The sequence below is a fragment of the Lingula anatina genome, chromosome 4, assembly GCF_051362555.1.
Source record: "Lingula anatina isolate TDL-2025a chromosome 4, LinAna3.0, whole genome shotgun sequence".
NCBI classification, from domain to species: Eukaryota; Metazoa; Brachiopoda; class Lingulata; order Lingulida; family Lingulidae; genus Lingula; species Lingula anatina.
Window position 1 is genome coordinate 13,348,082 of NC_141770.1, and position 16,011 is coordinate 13,364,092.

Genomic DNA, 16,011 nt, shown 5'->3' on the forward strand with positions numbered 1-16,011 from the left:
GTCACATGACCCTCATCAAAATTTCAATGAAGAATAGCCAGAAAATAAGTGACGTAAGATGCAAATGTTCCTTACCTTGAATAAACATTCACCATAAAATTTTTATTTAAAATAAAATCTTAGTTATTTGCTCCAGAAATGTGGTTAAATTTAAAATAATATCCTTCTGCATACATAATTATTCTCGCGAGAAAACACGAAACTTCCTCTCCAGCCACCGGTGTAGCAAACTAGGTCGATAGTGCCACGTTAGCGTGATAATATATCAAAATGCCTGAAAGTTTAGGTTCAGTGATCGGCAAATTCTACGACCAATATATGCAAGACACCCCAAAGAAACTAAAACTGGTAGACGCATATTTATTGTACATTCTGTTGACGGGGGTAGTACAGTTTGCGTACTGTTGTTTAGTAGGGACCTTCCCATTCAACTCTTTCTTGTCTGGCTTCATCTCCTGTGTGGGATCATTTGTTTTGGGAGGTAAGCTTGATGTTGTGATTATTGTAGTTAGCAGTTTAGAATAATGACAGGTGTTTTGTTTTTGAAATTTAAGATCCATTTGCTTTTTTCATAATTTACACATCACTGTTATTGTAATATATAACTTGAATTTTTATAGTTGATGTGAATTTTAAAGTGAATTTGTCAATAGTGATTGTACTACTTGAACACAGTGTTTTGCCTTTTATCTACTTATTGCCATGTATATTGCAATCGGCGTTACTGTATTGATTGGAGTTAACGGGCATGCACAATTATAACAATTGTATTTATTCTGACCTTCATCTTCAGTAAATGCAAAATAAGCATAGTCTGAAGACTTAAAAAGATTACCCTAACTGATGCATCTTGAAGTATTGAACACATTTTGTATGCCTAGCCTTCTTTGCTTATGAGCTTAATAATGTTAATGTTACTATTTAAAGAGAATTAGTACCAAGACACAAAATCTTTCTCTTTTTATGGTGAATGACAACATTTTTTTTACATTTAATTTTCATGTAAATAACATTTTTCTACTTTTCAGTATGTTTAAGGATCCAGGTTAACCCACAGAACAAACATGAATTCAATAACCTTGCCCCAGAGAGAGCATTTGCAGATTTCATCTTTGCACACATTGTGTTACATCTGGTAGTAATGAACTTCATAGGATAGAACACCTTTGAAATTGGACAAAAAAATATGGTAATTATGCCCTAGGGTTAGATAGCAGACCTGATGTAACATTTGTTGCATTAGTCTTTATTTGCTAAAAGCAATTATCTCTGTTCAGTTCATAATTAATGCTGTATATTTGCTAAAATCACATTCATTTATATATCTTAGTTTGTCAATTTCATTAGAATAATTCAGTCTGAGATCTTGGTTTGAGCTCTTGTATGGAATATTTGCATAAAACTGCAATTGAGAAATTCACTCAGAAAGAAAAGGAAAAGATTTAAGCGATATAATTTTTGCTCTGGACAGTAGATGGGCTGGAGTGAACTCATATCTTGGTGGTGTGTACATTATTTACTAAAAACCAACTGAGCAGTTTGTCCAATAAATTAGTGAGGCTTCCTTGTTTGAATATCAGTGACTCTTTGTCCATCATTTGATTGTGTGATTTTTTAAAATCCATCCTTTTTTCTTCAAACAATACTTGAAGCTTGAACAATTATGCACTTCTTTATCTTTCCAGATGTAGTAACATGTAATGCTGCCAGCATGAGGAGCAGATTTATACTGTTTAAGAAGCCACTGACAGTACCAAAGATGGGAAAGAATAAGATAATATGCCATTCCATGCACAGTCTTAATTGACTTTTAAGAATAATGATGTACATATAAATGGTCTGTGCTGTTAAAAAAAAAAAGAGAGACGCTGCCAGTGCATTCTTCTGGTATATGATCATGGAGTCTAGAGTACAATAAAGGACTTTTGTACCTACAACTTCTATTATTTTCATTTACTTATTCCTTTTTATGTGCAGACACAGATGTCTATGCCTACGTATTGCTGTCACCTTAGTCTGCAATCACCCTCACCAGCGTTGCCCTACACTTTCAGTTTATAACAAAAAAATGGAAAACTATTTGACATTTTGTCTTCAAACCTTCACAACTGATGAACATTTACAAAATACAGGTCAAGTTTGAAAATTAGCTTGATGGATGATTTTTCTTAAAGCTATGCTTTTTTTTTTTTTTTTTTGGAAATGTAACCAGTTTTTGGGTTTAGGCATTTTTGGCATTTTGTTGGGTTTAGAAGCAATTATTTGATTTTTTTAAATAAAACGAAATTTTGTTTTAAAAACAATTAAGAGTTTATTTATCAGTCTTGATCAACTTGCATAAAATACATTTTCAATTTGCTTAACAGGTAAAAAAATTCAACTTGTACGATAATTATGACTGGAATATCAACAAAAATCTTCATACAGTTTTAAAACAAAATTACAGTTTGCATAAAATTCGTAATACTAGCACCTGATTCTAAAAGTAAAAGAAAAAAATATGAGACTAAAATCATATATATATTCTAAAACCTAAATACTGAGTTTAATTATCTGTATTTTTTATTAATGATGAGGTAATATCCAAGGTTCCACTGTATCCATTGTCTTTGATGGCCTCTAACTGAGCAATGTAATCCTGAGGAAGGCCATTCTGTCTTGCTCCGGATACAATGACGTTCTTGTACTGTGGCGAGGGTGGACCAAGGCCTCTCTCTAATGGTCTTAGGAGCTCATAAGTTCGGCACTCCAAGATGGATCCATCTTTGCAAGTAACCTGTACCTCTACTGGTTTATAGACCATTCTTGATACACCTTCTTGACTGAAAAGATTTTCACTAAAAGTTAATAATATCCCAAAAAAGTTTTCCTCAGTACTTAAATTAGGGATGGATATGATATTGTATCAAATATTTATCACAGAGTATTTTTCATTGTTTTTCCACACTTATTCAAAATGTAGTAGTTTAAACACTATTTTATGTATAAACTAATCAATGAGCTCTATAGGTTCTCAAGTCCTTGTCCTGAGGGGAAAGAGGGCAGGGAAAAGATTCAGGACCCCCCTTAAAAATATCTTCATTAATATATTTTTTAGTATCTTACTAATAAATTCTGAACAATTTCAGGCATTTACTTGCCCAGTCTGGAGTAAAATGTGGCTATTACAAAATCACTATGTAAAAATTCTAAGAAGTCATTTTTCTTATCACAAATGGAGCATTGCTTTGGCTAATAAAACTAATTAATTTTGCCTGAACTTAATGAGTGGGAAATACATGTATAACTGATTGATTTTGTTCACATTTTGGTGGACAATGATCTTACTTGTCCAAGTTCTGCTTATCCGAGATGTCCAGTTCCCACACCACTCCCCAACACTGGGCCTTCTGGACAGGTAGAATAGTGGCAACATGGCCTTGCCAGCGCTGAGAAAACATGGCAAATGTTAGCTCCCAGTCCTAGAAATAAAATCACATATCGATCTGGCTGACAACCATTGGTCCATAATTAAACATGGCAATGGCAGCCATGTTCATCGAAAGAATATAATGACATGGTTGAAAACCAACTGTCAGTACACTTGCCAATCCTGGAAATATAGTTACATGTTTGACAACCACCTGTCAATAAACTTGCCACTCCTAGAAATATAATGACATTGGTAACCAGATGTCTCCGCCACTGAATGGTAGGTAAACTTGGCAAAGGCCTGTCAAGAGAATGAAATGATTGATGGACACATGTACACAATGTAGGGCAAAGCAGCTGTAGGTCCTGTAAATTAAATGACCTAATAGTATGTGGTTAAAACAAGGCAGGATATATAGTTCCTAGATTAAAATTATGTGAACAATCTACAAAATTGTGGTATTTATTTAACCCATTTAATATATTTTAAACATAATATAATTAAGTGATTTTGATGAAATATCAACATAAATGTAATTGCCTCTACTGCAGATCTACATTATTTTACAATTTACAGCTGTGGTCACATTGTACATCGATCCTAATGTTGGCATACCTGTATATGGCCGACCGCTTTAAATACTGCGGACTTATTGTTAATAAGTATTCTCTCCTTAAGTAAGTTACTTCCATACGCAAAATATAAAAACGTCCGTCTCCCCTGGTCAACTCTGTTCTCTGCAGCGTTCTTTTCCATTTTGAATAACCTACGCACATTAATAACGTCTATATAAGGGGCTAATACTGATACTAGTACATAAGTAGTTGATCCTGAGCATTAAATTAGTCTTTCGCGTAAAACATCAAAAATAAAACATTGCTGTCAAAATGCCACGCACAGTAATAGAGTTAATGAAGGACATGCTTTAAGCTGACGTCACTGCCGTCCACAGGGTCAGGCACACTGACAACAGTGTCACAGTCACAATTAATGCGCTCGTTAAGCCGCTCCCGTGTTGTTGACGAAGATCAATCAACCTTCCAAGCAGACAGCGTGATCTAACGTCCATTTACTTGATTCGTTGAAATACCGGGATATGCAAAATGTCATTGCTTGGTTACTGCAACAGTTAGGACGAAAATCATGGAAAATCAGACTGTCTGGCGACACACTTGGCGAAGATTTGTCCGATATGCGCAGGTCTAACAGCTGATTATGTATCGACCAATCAAAAATATAGTCGACGACAAATCAAGATGAGACAGATCCCGGTGAGTTGGGACGTAGCCTGTTTTTCTCTCCTGGCACGATAGATGGAGGATTTATTGTTTTGAAAATAAATATTTATTTTTGAAATTAAAAAGTTATATATACAGATATAAAAGGTGTCATTGGCACAAATTGCTATTGCTAAAAAATTAGTTATGTAACTTTATGTTGTGTAATTTTAATTCAGTGTTTGTTGTTCTCCATTTCTTTCCTACATTTTGTTGAAAAAAAAAGAAAGAAAAAAGAAAGAAAGAAAACAGATAAAAAGGAATCGTGTAGCACATCCTGCAATGAACAACTATCGCATCAGTCTGTACATTATGACACCTCGCCTATTTCTGCTGCACCTGCGCTGCGGCACACATACATTCAGGTTCTGAACTAACGAAAACACGCGTCAGATATAATGACGTTGTAATAAACCATCAAAACTAATTTCATGCAGTTCAATATATGTATGAGCAATGATTATAATTATAAGAACAAAAAAGGCCCACGTACATTTATATAACGCATTTCATTTATATTACTTAAATTGCATTTTAACCCCTTCTTTTTAACATGGCTTTGCTTTCAAATGCACTTTTTTAAGTTGTCGTTTTTATCCTGTGCAAAACTATCGAAACTGAAAGGCGCGACACAATAACATACAGCGAGTCTAGGCGTGGAATGGTAAACCATTCAAAGACGTATTGACTTTTTTTCATGTAAAACAAATTTACGACAAAGGGCGTGTGCGTTTGTTGAACGCCCAGTTTTTAGCGTTCACAAAGACCACAATGTAGGTCCCCATACAAATCCCTTCACAAAAGGCTTACGTTCCGTGAAGCAATTCAGCACGGGTTTCATTTCAATATATATGTTGCAGGTCAAACCAGGGCCCAATAATTTAAGAGACTAATATTAATATTAAACCAGGAAGCTTTTTATTTGTCATATAGTTTCTGTACGCCACAGCATCTTAAAGCGGACGATACAGAGTGAACAACAAATTAGGGCCTTTGAAAAGAGAAAGACGCCAAGTGTACGTTGCTGTAGCATATGTGGTTCATTGTAAATGCAAGACTGCCTGGGACCATTGACCCGCCAAGAATTACGCTCTATCGGCACAGGTAACAGTCACACGCCGAATGAGATCGGCCTAAGGAGCAGGAAAGTCGGCTTTTCGGACCTGAGGGCGCGGCTGCGTTCCCCTTTTTGGCCTCACGTGCAGCTCTAAACTTATTGACAAAAACGAAATTCAGGAAAACGGATTTGAGAAGCTGACGTAACTCAATAGAAGTCGACGCTTAATGTGTTCACCTGTCTTAACTGGGAGTAGTTCGCACGACGGTAAGGCCGGGGTCATCCGTATTTATCGACTACGAAGCGCATATTGATTTTTAACACTCGGGACACGTACGCACTACTAGCATCGGACTGTTTGGCAAGGTTAAACAGTAGTTCATATATTGAGGTTTACGTTTTATTGCGTCCTTAAATACTGCACCACAATACCGGTAGAACTAGATCTATAGATATCCCAGTTTAGTTTTGGATACTTAGACACAAGGGTGTGGCACTGTCATGACCCTCCCATACTCTGCTCATATGTAACTTGTGATAAGGCAGATATATAGAACATACGTACACAATGCCGGAATATGCGCAATGGCCAGAGGAGATGTATATGGAATCCCTGGGACCGGGAAAAGGAGGAAAGTTTCTGAACCAAAGTCGAGAGTATCTTAACAAACCGGAGCGATACCCAAACGAGCCAAGGCGGGGATGGGGCGAACCCTCGAAGAGAGGCATTGATAATCGGGGGTATGACGGAGCTCTAGACCAACGTAATAAACCTGTATATCAGGGCCAAGGATATGAGCGACCACCCCCTGGCCGGCCAGACAATTCAGCCGACTATTATCCGGCTTCTAGGTATATTCAACGCGACGATGAGCCATACCATGCAAGGCGCAGGATGGATCACAAGGGGGACAGGAATGAAGGCAAAGATAGACGGAAATCGAAAGGAGAACCCAGTGGTGCACAGGGAGCGAAAAGATCGAAAAACTTGCCACAGTCGGACTTTGTTTCGAGACAATCAAGCAAAGAGGCTCACTCGCCCTCCCCTAAAAATAAGTTCCAAGACAGGAAACAGAAAGACAGAGATTCAAAATTCAATTCCTCCAACGAGGTATTCATACCGCTCCCGCAGTATAGTGATTCCTACATATACGAAAGCGAAGAAAAGCGCCGGCCGCATAACAGGAGGAGAAAACGAAAGAAAAACCATCGGTTTAGATTGTTGATTGCCCTCGCTGTAATAATCCTGATTCTTACGTGTGGTGCTGTGGCGGCAGGGGTCTATGTAGCCCTGAGAAGCCAACCATCTCAACAGAGTGGTTCTGGAAGTGATACTACAACTACGACTACGCCAACTACGACTACACCAATCACTTCACCACCCGTCTCTACTCAGTCTCCTGTTAGCTCCACGCGGGCTTTGACATCTACCGCTGCCGCCACCACACCGACTACGACTACACCAATTACTCCACCACCCGTCTCTACTCAGTCTCCTGTTAGCTCCACGCGGGCTTTGACAACATCTACCGTTGCCGCCGCCACACAAACACTAACAACTTCTACACAGCCGCCTACGACTTCAACGCAGTCGCCTACGACAAGAACTACACAAAGGACGACTACACAGGCTGTCACTACAAATTCCCCCCACCAGTCTACTACAACTTCTACGCACGCAACCACATCTACAGAGTCGCCTACAACTACTTCACAGATATTAACATCTTCTACACAAGAAACCACAGCTACTACACAGGTAACAACAACATCAACAAATGAAACAGCTACAAATGCAACTGTGGCGCCTACAACTTCCACGCAACTGCCAACAACAGATAGCCAAGTATCCTCAACTATCCCACAAACGCCCATGAGTTCTACAGGGACGCTAGCAACATCTACACCGGTGCCTTCTTTTTCAACGGAAGAAACGCTAACGGTTTCCACAACGGCAATAAATCCGTCAGCCGCACCGTCTTCAAGTGCAGCTGGCATTGTATCTACTTCTATAACGTCCGCTGAGACATTTTCACTTTCTACTATTACTGCACAGGTGATTTCAACTTCATCTGTCGCAGCACCATCTTCAAGTTCTGGCGAGGCGCTTTCAACTTCTTCCGCAACACTAACGACGTCTACTGCATCACATACAGCCTCTGTACATACTCTTTCACCGTCGTCTACAACTTCTACCCAGGCTCTAGCACCATCGACTACCTCCACCGAGTCACTAACAGTTACTACAGTTTCTACAGAAGCACTTAATAGTTCTATAAATTTAACGCAGGGGGGTGCGTCTTCCACAGAAACAGTGACATCAACGCCATATAGCTCTGTTATCCCGTCTTCCTCCGGTATCCCGTCACCTTAACAATGCCATTGATGCGTAAAGGTTTTAAAACCTTCTACAGTGGCTATCAAGCTACTTGAAATTTCTACGTTCACAGATGGCCTGAAATTCTGTACATCTGCCATGCAAGCACTTGCCTCTGAGAGGACAATACTGACAATATCAATTACGCTGTGCAAATACGACAAAAGCTCTCAAAACTACAGAGTCAGTTACAAGGCACCTGTATTGACGGTATAGACCTATACCGGAGTTGCTCCGCTTTCCCTCCCAACGGGGACGAGAATAAATCGCAAGAATATAAGTTCGGGGAAGTTAACTTCTTCACTAGAACAGCGCCTAGAACATAACATAGACTTCAAGACTAAGAATGACATATACTTATGGGAAAATTAGTCAATAACGTGAGCTATGTATACCCAGCATAATCAGCTTAAGGGACGTACGGCGTGTAACCAAGAACAGTTTATATAAATATGTCAAATACAATTGTAGAGTTTGAGCATAATATGATGTAGTTTAGACAACACACCTGTTGTCAATTTTGTAACTCACTTTTTATGACATAGAATATTTTATTTTGAAATATATATTGTTAAGAAGAAGGATTCAAACCGCGTCCGAAAAAGGTAAATTTGACATTGGAATATTTAGAAGCGTCATTTGTACATTTGTAAATTAATATCAAATATGCAAAACGAAAGTAAATGCTATTTGCTTCTTTGTTATTATAAAGCGCACCTCTGGGCCAATTACTGACAGTTTAAACCAATGTTTTCAAATCTCTTATTACTTTGCTACTATTGAACACTTGCGAAAAAAGTATATTTTACTGTGGAATTAAAAGAATATTTAACTTCCTTCTTCGTGACTCGCAAACTCAATCCGCCACGACCAAAATTACTGGAAGTTACTGTAAACATATCGAAAAGAACATTCAAAGAAATGACACCTGTGACAAACGGTCAAACGTATTCTTTCAAAAACCTGTCTAATTTGCTTATAGCGAAAATGATTGGAGTGGAGGGTGTCGCAGAAGAAAAACACATTTGACAGGACAGCCCGACTCTGACATCTCCATAATTGACTGCAATGTTCGGTCATGAAGTGTCAACGTCATTTGATACTTTACACGCCTAATGCACACATCTCCCCCTCATAATACGTTTGAGCCCTATCCCTATAGAATATCATCCCAGACCGGTGTAAAAATGAAGCACATTTTTTTAATCAAAACATTCTGTTGTATTGTGTAGGGAAAAAGACCATTTGTGTTAGAAAAAGGAAATGCCGACCCATTACATTCAGGAATCTGTTCTTTGACTGGGACGGCATTCAAATGATGCCAGTCGGAAACTTGTGAAAATGCAAATAACATTGCTTTTCATCCAAGCGATATCAACCGCTGTGTACGGAAACAATCTACGGCAATGCTGGAGCCGAAGGCTCGGGAAAAACGCCCCCCCCCCCCCCCTCTGCACCCCCTATAATCTTGCACGAAAATCCTTGCTAAAATGGTGTATACAGTTAAAACACATTTAGACATTTAGAAGCATCTTGCTTACTGGGAACTACCACATTTTAACATGTCTCACCAGCTTTCTTATTGGAATAGGCAGCGACATCTGATTGGAAAGGGTATTTTTCAAGTAGCACTGGAATCCAGTGTGTACAGAAGCAGTTTAAAACACAAATTTGCATAAAACAAAAATTAGAAAGTGTTCCTTAAAACAGCTAGATATACATACAGGAATTTTGATATATGTTTTAAAAAACAAAGAGTCACCGTTTCCCGTTAAGACTGACCGCTTATCTCTCCGCGGTACATCCATGTGCAGGTAGTTCAACCCACCCTCCTAGGACACAAATTGATTTCTCACTAGATATTCACAGATACGTCTCTGGCAAATACATGGCATTTGTCCACAGTGTTGAAGAAAAGTGAACATTAATTTACGGCCCTGGTAAAGGGTCCGTAAGACGACTCGGCCTGTATGATTGTAATAATTGTGGAGTACGTGCCGGGAGACTGGCTCCATCTGGTGGACTAATGATAACAAGACCACCTGCTGATATCTTAATATCGCCCTTTGCCGTAGCAGAATTCATTTTGGTATAATTCATAACGTCACTGCTGAAATAATGGTCAAAATGCTTCAATGCAAATAATATGAGTAATAGCAATATATTGGAAGTTTTTATTTTGATTACTGGCAATTATTTAAACTAATTATTGTCATGGATGACGGAATGCTAAATATTCCACAAACAATCACTAATTACACTACATAATAAATATCTATAATAACCTAAGACCCCAATTTAATTTCTCTCATACCCATACACATTACTTTCTTTTGTGACCTCTGAAAATAAAATCAACATTAACCTTCATTATCTTACCAAGCATACTGGTATGTCACATGCTTCATTTTCTTGGTTGTAAATTATCCATCAGCAAATTAATTAAAATATACTGTCAAGCTTTCTTTAAAAGTTTAAAATAAGAAACTTAAGAATCGTCACAGTCATAATGCTACTCATAACACACCTCATGTGGCCTTTCTTTTATCTAACTGGAAACCTCAAGTTTATACTCGAGTTAATAAATAGGATATGTGACATGGTATCAAGTTACCCCGAACCTTATGGGCACTTATTCTGTCCTGTTGTTTTGGGATGATTTGTCAAACGGAGACATTCACAATCACCAGAATGAGCATTTCTAACATGTCAAGCATTGGATGTATAAGACCTGTGACTTTGTCATGTCCTTGTTCTAAAATAGCTCCAATATAAATACAGCATTTACACCCAATCTCAAGCCTGTATATCAAATACCACTTATCATCATAACTCCATTATAAAACAGTTATAAAACAAATCAAAGCATTTGTATCAAATATTTTGTCATCTTCAATATATATATCAGTCCGTGCAGCAGATCTGAACTTTTCATTATAAAGACACGTTTTGCCAAATGCAGCAAAAAGTCCCTTCAATAGTAAATTCACATTTCTGCTGATTTCTGAAGTATTCAGAATTCCTGACTTGAGCATAAAAGTTTACTGGATAAACCTGATCTCTGGGCATAGTTCCTAACACTGTCATTGTCTATTTGGCTGCCAAGGTGACAAAGAGTCTGCAGTCATGTTTATTCGCATATTTTTTCAGGGTTGACACAAGATCAACATGGCAAGTCTTTCAGTTGCTTTTTTCAACACATTTTGAGCAGCATCCAACTTCCATAGCTGCAAACCTGTTATTCCTTTTGTCCATAGTACAGCATTGAGCACCTGAAGAAGTACATTGTAGCTGTATGTAAATGTATTTGTAGGAACTCAGTCATCCACTAACCCACATATTCATGTGGGGACAAGACTGCTATGAAGAATCTTCACAAATCCAAATGCTAGGAATCAATCCGAACTCTTCTTCCTCCTCTGGGTTTTGCTGAGGTAGCGGTAGTTTCTTGAGTTTTCGGACTTTGGTTGCTTTGACCCATCAGTTCCTGTATAAACTTAAATCTTGAGAGGAAGACTTTCCACACAATGTACCAACCTATACAAAAGAGCACAGTTAAAATGTCATGTAATATATTCCAAAGAACGTTACAATGTATTTTTTCTCTAAAGTGGTTTTCCAATAAACAATGCTTATGGGACATTTTCTGATTCTAGCATCGACCATACGTTCTTTTCAACAAAGGCACGGAGACAAAAATTGGGAATACCAGATATCTTCTCCCTCTAGTAAAACTACTTAAAAGGCATTACTGGTATTACACCAGAAAACTGGTAAAGCAGACAGCTCCAAATAAAACGTGCTGTAAAATAAGCCGTAAGGCTCTTAAACTTCAAACTTCTAGTAAACAAATATTGTAGCGCTTGTGTAGAACATGTTTTACCTGTTAATATAAATAATACGAGTAGTGCGATGGACAAAATCACAGATAAAACAGAGAAAATGATATCTCTCATGATCTTTGTCTTCAGATTAAAATAGGTCCGCAGAAATTTTATCGAAGATATATTGTCCAATCAGAGCAGCAGCTTTAATTTACCCCGTGTAGTAAATTCATCATGGCGCTTGCTGAAGTTTGTGGATTCTCAAAGAAAGCCTGTCAGTTTTCTCCAAATTCTTCTTTATTCCCAAGACCAGAAGAAGGAAGTGATTTGGGACACGGTCTAGAAACGACAGAGAACTTTTTTGTGCCTAATGATTTTGATGTAAGTACTTAGAAGATCGACAAATACACTTAGAGTGAGTGCCGGTGGAAATGTGCATGTCACCGTCAGTGGCTAGACAGAAACAAACATGTAAACAATCTTCTAATGCAGTGGCATTTCTTTTTAAGACGACCAAAAATTAGGAAAAATAATTGCTGAGAAAATGTATGCAGCAGCCCTTAGCTGTTAGTGTTATTCCCTCCGTCAACTCACCTATTGGGACATCTTCTGATAAATATTCACCCAGTGTCTATGATATTACTAGGATTTTCTTTCAAAGCGATGTCACATTTAGCACAGTTTGCATTCCATGATATAAAAAAAAACGCACCTATTAAGAAAAATGTGTACACCATCTCCATTTTCAGCCTGTTGAAAATTTGAGAGAGTTTACAGAAGGAGACAGCAATGTAAAAATCCACTTTGACCATGGGACCACAACGTTAGCATTTAAATTCAAGCATGGCGTCATTGTTGCTGTGGATTCAAGAGCTACAGCAGGCCCATATATAGGTATAGTACTCAGTTTACTCACCATTTGCTTTATTTAACTTTCACTGTTACCTAAATGTATGGTGTGACAGCATGTTCACATTTCTGTGATTCAAAGGCAAACTTAAAAAATAATTCTTCCTTCATATTGAAAGGTAATAAAAACCTCTAAAGCCAGAATAAGCATGCTGATAGTATTATTGTATACTGGTTTGGAATTTTTTTAAAGTGGCGACATTAATCTCTACATCAAATTAAAGGGATTGCACTTCTGTACACTGAATATGTTTTTGTTTTATCCTCAGACTGAAAATGTACCTTTTGTTAAGTCTTATTCACTTGATATATATATTTTTTTCCTCCTAAGCCTCCCAGACAGTAAAGAAGGTAATAGAGATCAACCCATATCTGCTAGGTACCATGGCAGGTGGGGCCGCAGATTGCTCCTTCTGGGAGAGGTTTCTAGCCAAACAATGCAGGTACTTGTGTTTTTATTTTTATTTTTTATTACTATTACTGTTATTATTTTTTTGTTTTGTTTTGTTTTCTTTTGAAAAGTTTCTTAATTCTATGTACAGATTGGAAAGCTAAATAAAAGGTCTTTGAATTTTAGTAGTAAGTTAGTTAGAGATTTACTGTAGACCAGATGACAGGACTGCTCCTTTTGGGATTGGTCCATTCTAAACAGCACATCTACTTCCTACTTTCGTGTATTATTTACGTAAATTCTGGATTTTTTTATGTGAAAAATGAGTTTGTTTTGATTTCTTGGCAAAAGCAATAATGATGGAAATGAATTATTTTTAAGTTAAATAAGGTTTAGATATTAACATCTGGGACCTGATGTTCATTCAACAAAGGTGTCGAAAACTTTATCTTTGTGATGAAATAGACTGGGCAATTCAGTTAGGTTTTTCTTTGTATCTTTTCAGAATTTATGAGCTAAGGAACAGAGAGAGGATCTCAGTAGCAGCTGCCTCTAAACTTCTAGGAAACATTGTCTATGGTTACAAGGGTATGGGGCTCTCTATGGTAAGTTGGTACAGAAGGGCTCATTATCATTATCATTCACAAGATTATTGAAATTGATGCATGCAATAAAGCATTTTATCATCAGGTGTCTTGCGAATAATTGTTATGATAATCCAGTATTGAGTCTAACTTTCTTCTGAACAGCTGTAACAAATATTGATGATCAGTTATAGTATGTCAAGCCATTTTATATTTTTTTTTCAGGGAACAATGATTTGTGGATGGGATAAAAAGGTATGTGAAGTTTAATTCTCAAACTGGTACAACCAGTATTGTAGTATGTAGCATAATGAGGAGACAGTTATAGTATTAAACTATCAATATCTAAAATTATGTAATGTTCGTACCCTGACATTTTGGATGCTACATCTCATACAGGGCCATGGTCTGTATTATCTACCCAGTGATAGTTCATGGATAAATGAAGTATGTAGTATGCTGTCATGCTTACACTTGCGACTTGTTATTCAGGGTCCTGGCCTATATTATGTAGACAGTGATGGCACAAGGATAACCAATAACATGTTCTCAGTGGGTTCTGGTTCCACGTATGCCTATGGTGTCATGGACAGTGGGTACAGCTGGGACCTCTCAGTGAAGGATGCCTATGAGTTGGGAGAGAGGGCCATCTACCATGCTACTCACAGAGATGCCTACAGTGGGGGTGTGGTCAACAGTAAGTACTTGTTGGCTGTATTTTCCTGTCTAATTGTAATGGCTTTAATTTAGAAGCACTGTCTAATGTGACTGTGTAATTATACTCAGAAAAGTTACGGAAAAGTCCTGTAAACAACAGTTTAAACTCCAGAGCTTGTGCTAAATATATCTAATATTTCATTCTCCAACAAAACTCCTCTGTGCTTAAAAAAAGGATCATATTCATCAACAAAATCCTTTGTTCGGGATTGATGCTATAGGTTTTATAGTTACTGTAGCTTCTATCTAAAGAGTGCAGTCAGCCCAAAATTTAGATTTATTGCAAAAAAAAAATCTTATTTGAATACATTGTCTGGATGGTTATATGCTGTCTTTTCACTATTTCAGTGTACCATATGAAGGAGACAGGCTGGATCAAAGTGTCTCAGAATGATACCAAAGAACTGCATTATAAATACCAAGCTGAGAAAAAGTGAATCATGACAATTTGAGCAATTTGAAGGGAAAAGAAAACAGTCTGAGCTATTTAGAACTCAGTTTCCGTTAAAATAAAGCAAGTCATTGCAAGCGTATTTTTGTGTTTTGAAAACACTTAGAGATCTTTTATGATGAGGATCTTTAATGTCTTGGAGACATTTCTTGGGCTTAAATAGAAGACTTGATGAACCCAGTGCAGATAGGACAAGTTCGTATTGTGATATAGCTTCTGATCTGGAAGGTGAAAAATAAATGTAAAAGTTTAAAGAAATTGTCTTATACTTCTTTTAAAATATGTACTGTTACTGTTAGTGCTGAGTGATATTATTATAGATAACCTTTCACCAATTTGGTTCCTTTTTATGTACATAATCATAGTGAGGAGAAAAGTGAACAAGTCCTACATCTTTCTAAGACTTTGGTAATTGCACTTTTAAAAAGGTCCTAATTGATACAATTGTATGAATAAATGACAATACATTTATGTAAGAATTTTAATTCTTTTTGATTAAAACCAAAACAGATAAATTAATTTTGTGAATGCAAATTGGCTGTCACAATGAATGGTGTATAAATTGAACTACTTAACTTTGGGTGTGTACATGAATGTGCTCTCTCTAATTACCAGTCATTCTTAAGTAAATTTTGGGCTGTGCTGTTGTCACACTAGCAATCTACAAAGCACAAGTAAAGATTATTTCATCCTCTTGTTAATTTTCTAAATTTTGCATAGGATTGAAAATTCTTATAGCGAAGTATGTTTTTCCACACCCTTCAAATCTTCACATTCCGTCTGCATGAGGTTATGCTTCTCCCCCAGTCTTGCCTTGATAACAACTTAAATTAAAAAGTGCTAACATTAAAACAAATGCCCAACCTTATATGCATCCATTTAATTACTTATTCTTCAGCTGACAATCAATATATAATTGTAAAAATGGTGCTTAATAAGAAATTGGTAAAAACTTGGACATAATAAGAGGTCTCTTATTATGTCCAAGGTAAAAATTAATACACATCAAAAT

At 37.1% G+C, this 16,011-nt stretch overlaps 4 protein-coding genes and 1 long non-coding RNA gene across 6 annotated transcripts; 3 read left to right on the forward strand and 2 right to left on the reverse strand.

Annotated features, from left to right (window-relative positions):
• The first annotated feature begins 187 nt into the window (after positions 1-187).
• Positions 188-1,937, forward strand: LOC147762326 (dolichyl-diphosphooligosaccharide--protein glycosyltransferase subunit DAD1-like). Its single transcript, XM_087010262.1, has 3 exons — positions 188-481; positions 1,029-1,189; positions 1,686-1,937. Exons 1-2 carry the CDS (start codon positions 271-273, stop codon positions 1,157-1,159), a joined length of 342 nt encoding a protein of 113 aa, XP_086866388.1. The 5' UTR covers positions 188-270; the 3' UTR covers positions 1,160-1,189; positions 1,686-1,937.
• On the reverse strand, positions 1,022-4,633 carry LOC106170080 (gamma-glutamylcyclotransferase). 2 transcript variants are annotated; one of them, XM_087010261.1, is made up of 3 exons: positions 4,311-4,633; positions 3,328-3,461; positions 1,022-2,822 (listed from the first exon to the last, which is right to left on the reverse strand). In XM_087010261.1, exons 1-3 carry the CDS (start codon positions 4,332-4,334, stop codon positions 2,546-2,548), a joined length of 435 nt encoding a protein of 144 aa, XP_086866387.1. In that variant the 5' UTR covers positions 4,335-4,633; the 3' UTR covers positions 1,022-2,545. The 2 variants fall into 2 exon arrangements, with proteins under 2 accessions (XP_086866387.1, XP_013405270.2); XM_013549816.3 differs by lacking the exon at positions 4,311-4,633 and adding an exon at positions 4,028-4,304.
• An 805-nt stretch (positions 4,634-5,438) lies between these two features.
• Positions 5,439-8,959, forward strand: LOC106170061 (uncharacterized). Its single transcript, XM_013549784.3, has one exon. It carries the CDS (start codon positions 6,315-6,317, stop codon positions 8,118-8,120), a length of 1,806 nt encoding a protein of 601 aa, XP_013405238.2. The 5' UTR covers positions 5,439-6,314; the 3' UTR covers positions 8,121-8,959.
• A 1,324-nt stretch (positions 8,960-10,283) lies between these two features.
• LOC147762327 (uncharacterized) lies at positions 10,284-12,155 on the reverse strand. The gene is made up of 2 exons (XR_015333724.1): positions 12,007-12,155; positions 10,284-11,660 (listed from the first exon to the last, which is right to left on the reverse strand). It is a non-coding gene; the product is annotated as an uncharacterized LOC147762327 (long non-coding RNA).
• A 20-nt stretch (positions 12,156-12,175) lies between these two features.
• Positions 12,176-15,470, forward strand: LOC106170081 (proteasome subunit beta type-5). The gene is made up of 7 exons (XM_013549818.2): positions 12,176-12,328; positions 12,697-12,841; positions 13,188-13,299; positions 13,753-13,852; positions 14,057-14,086; positions 14,324-14,528; positions 14,897-15,470. Exons 1-7 carry the CDS (start codon positions 12,182-12,184, stop codon positions 14,983-14,985), a joined length of 828 nt encoding a protein of 275 aa, XP_013405272.1. The 5' UTR covers positions 12,176-12,181; the 3' UTR covers positions 14,986-15,470.
• Positions 15,471-16,011: the final 541 nt, after the last annotated feature.

Coding starts and splice junctions, on each gene's coding strand:
- LOC147762326 (XM_087010262.1), top strand. CDS start 271: ATGCCTGAAAGTTTAGGTTCAGTGATCGGCAAATTCTACGACCAATAT. Junction 482..1,028: donor GGGATCATTTGTTTTGGGAG/GTAAGCTTGATG, acceptor TCTACTTTTCAG/TATGTTTAAGGATCCAGGTT.
- LOC106170081 (XM_013549818.2), top strand. CDS start 12,182: ATGGCGCTTGCTGAAGTTTGTGGATTCTCAAAGAAAGCCTGTCAGTTT. Junction 13,853..14,056: donor AGGGTATGGGGCTCTCTATG/GTAAGTTGGTAC, acceptor TTTTTTTTTCAG/GGAACAATGATTTGTGGATG. Junction 14,087..14,323: donor TTTGTGGATGGGATAAAAAG/GTATGTGAAGTT, acceptor CTTGTTATTCAG/GGTCCTGGCCTATATTATGT.
- LOC106170061 (XM_013549784.3), top strand. CDS start 6,315: ATGCCGGAATATGCGCAATGGCCAGAGGAGATGTATATGGAATCCCTG.
- LOC106170080 (XM_013549816.3), bottom strand. CDS start 4,168: ATGGAAAAGAACGCTGCAGAGAACAGAGTTGACCAGGGGAGACGGACG. Junction 3,462..4,027: donor AAGCGGTCGGCCATATACAG/GTATGCCAACAT, acceptor TTTTATTTCTAG/GACTGGGAGCTAACATTTGC. Junction 2,823..3,327: donor GATAAGCAGAACTTGGACAA/GTAAGATCATTG, acceptor AAATCTTTTCAG/TCAAGAAGGTGTATCAAGAA.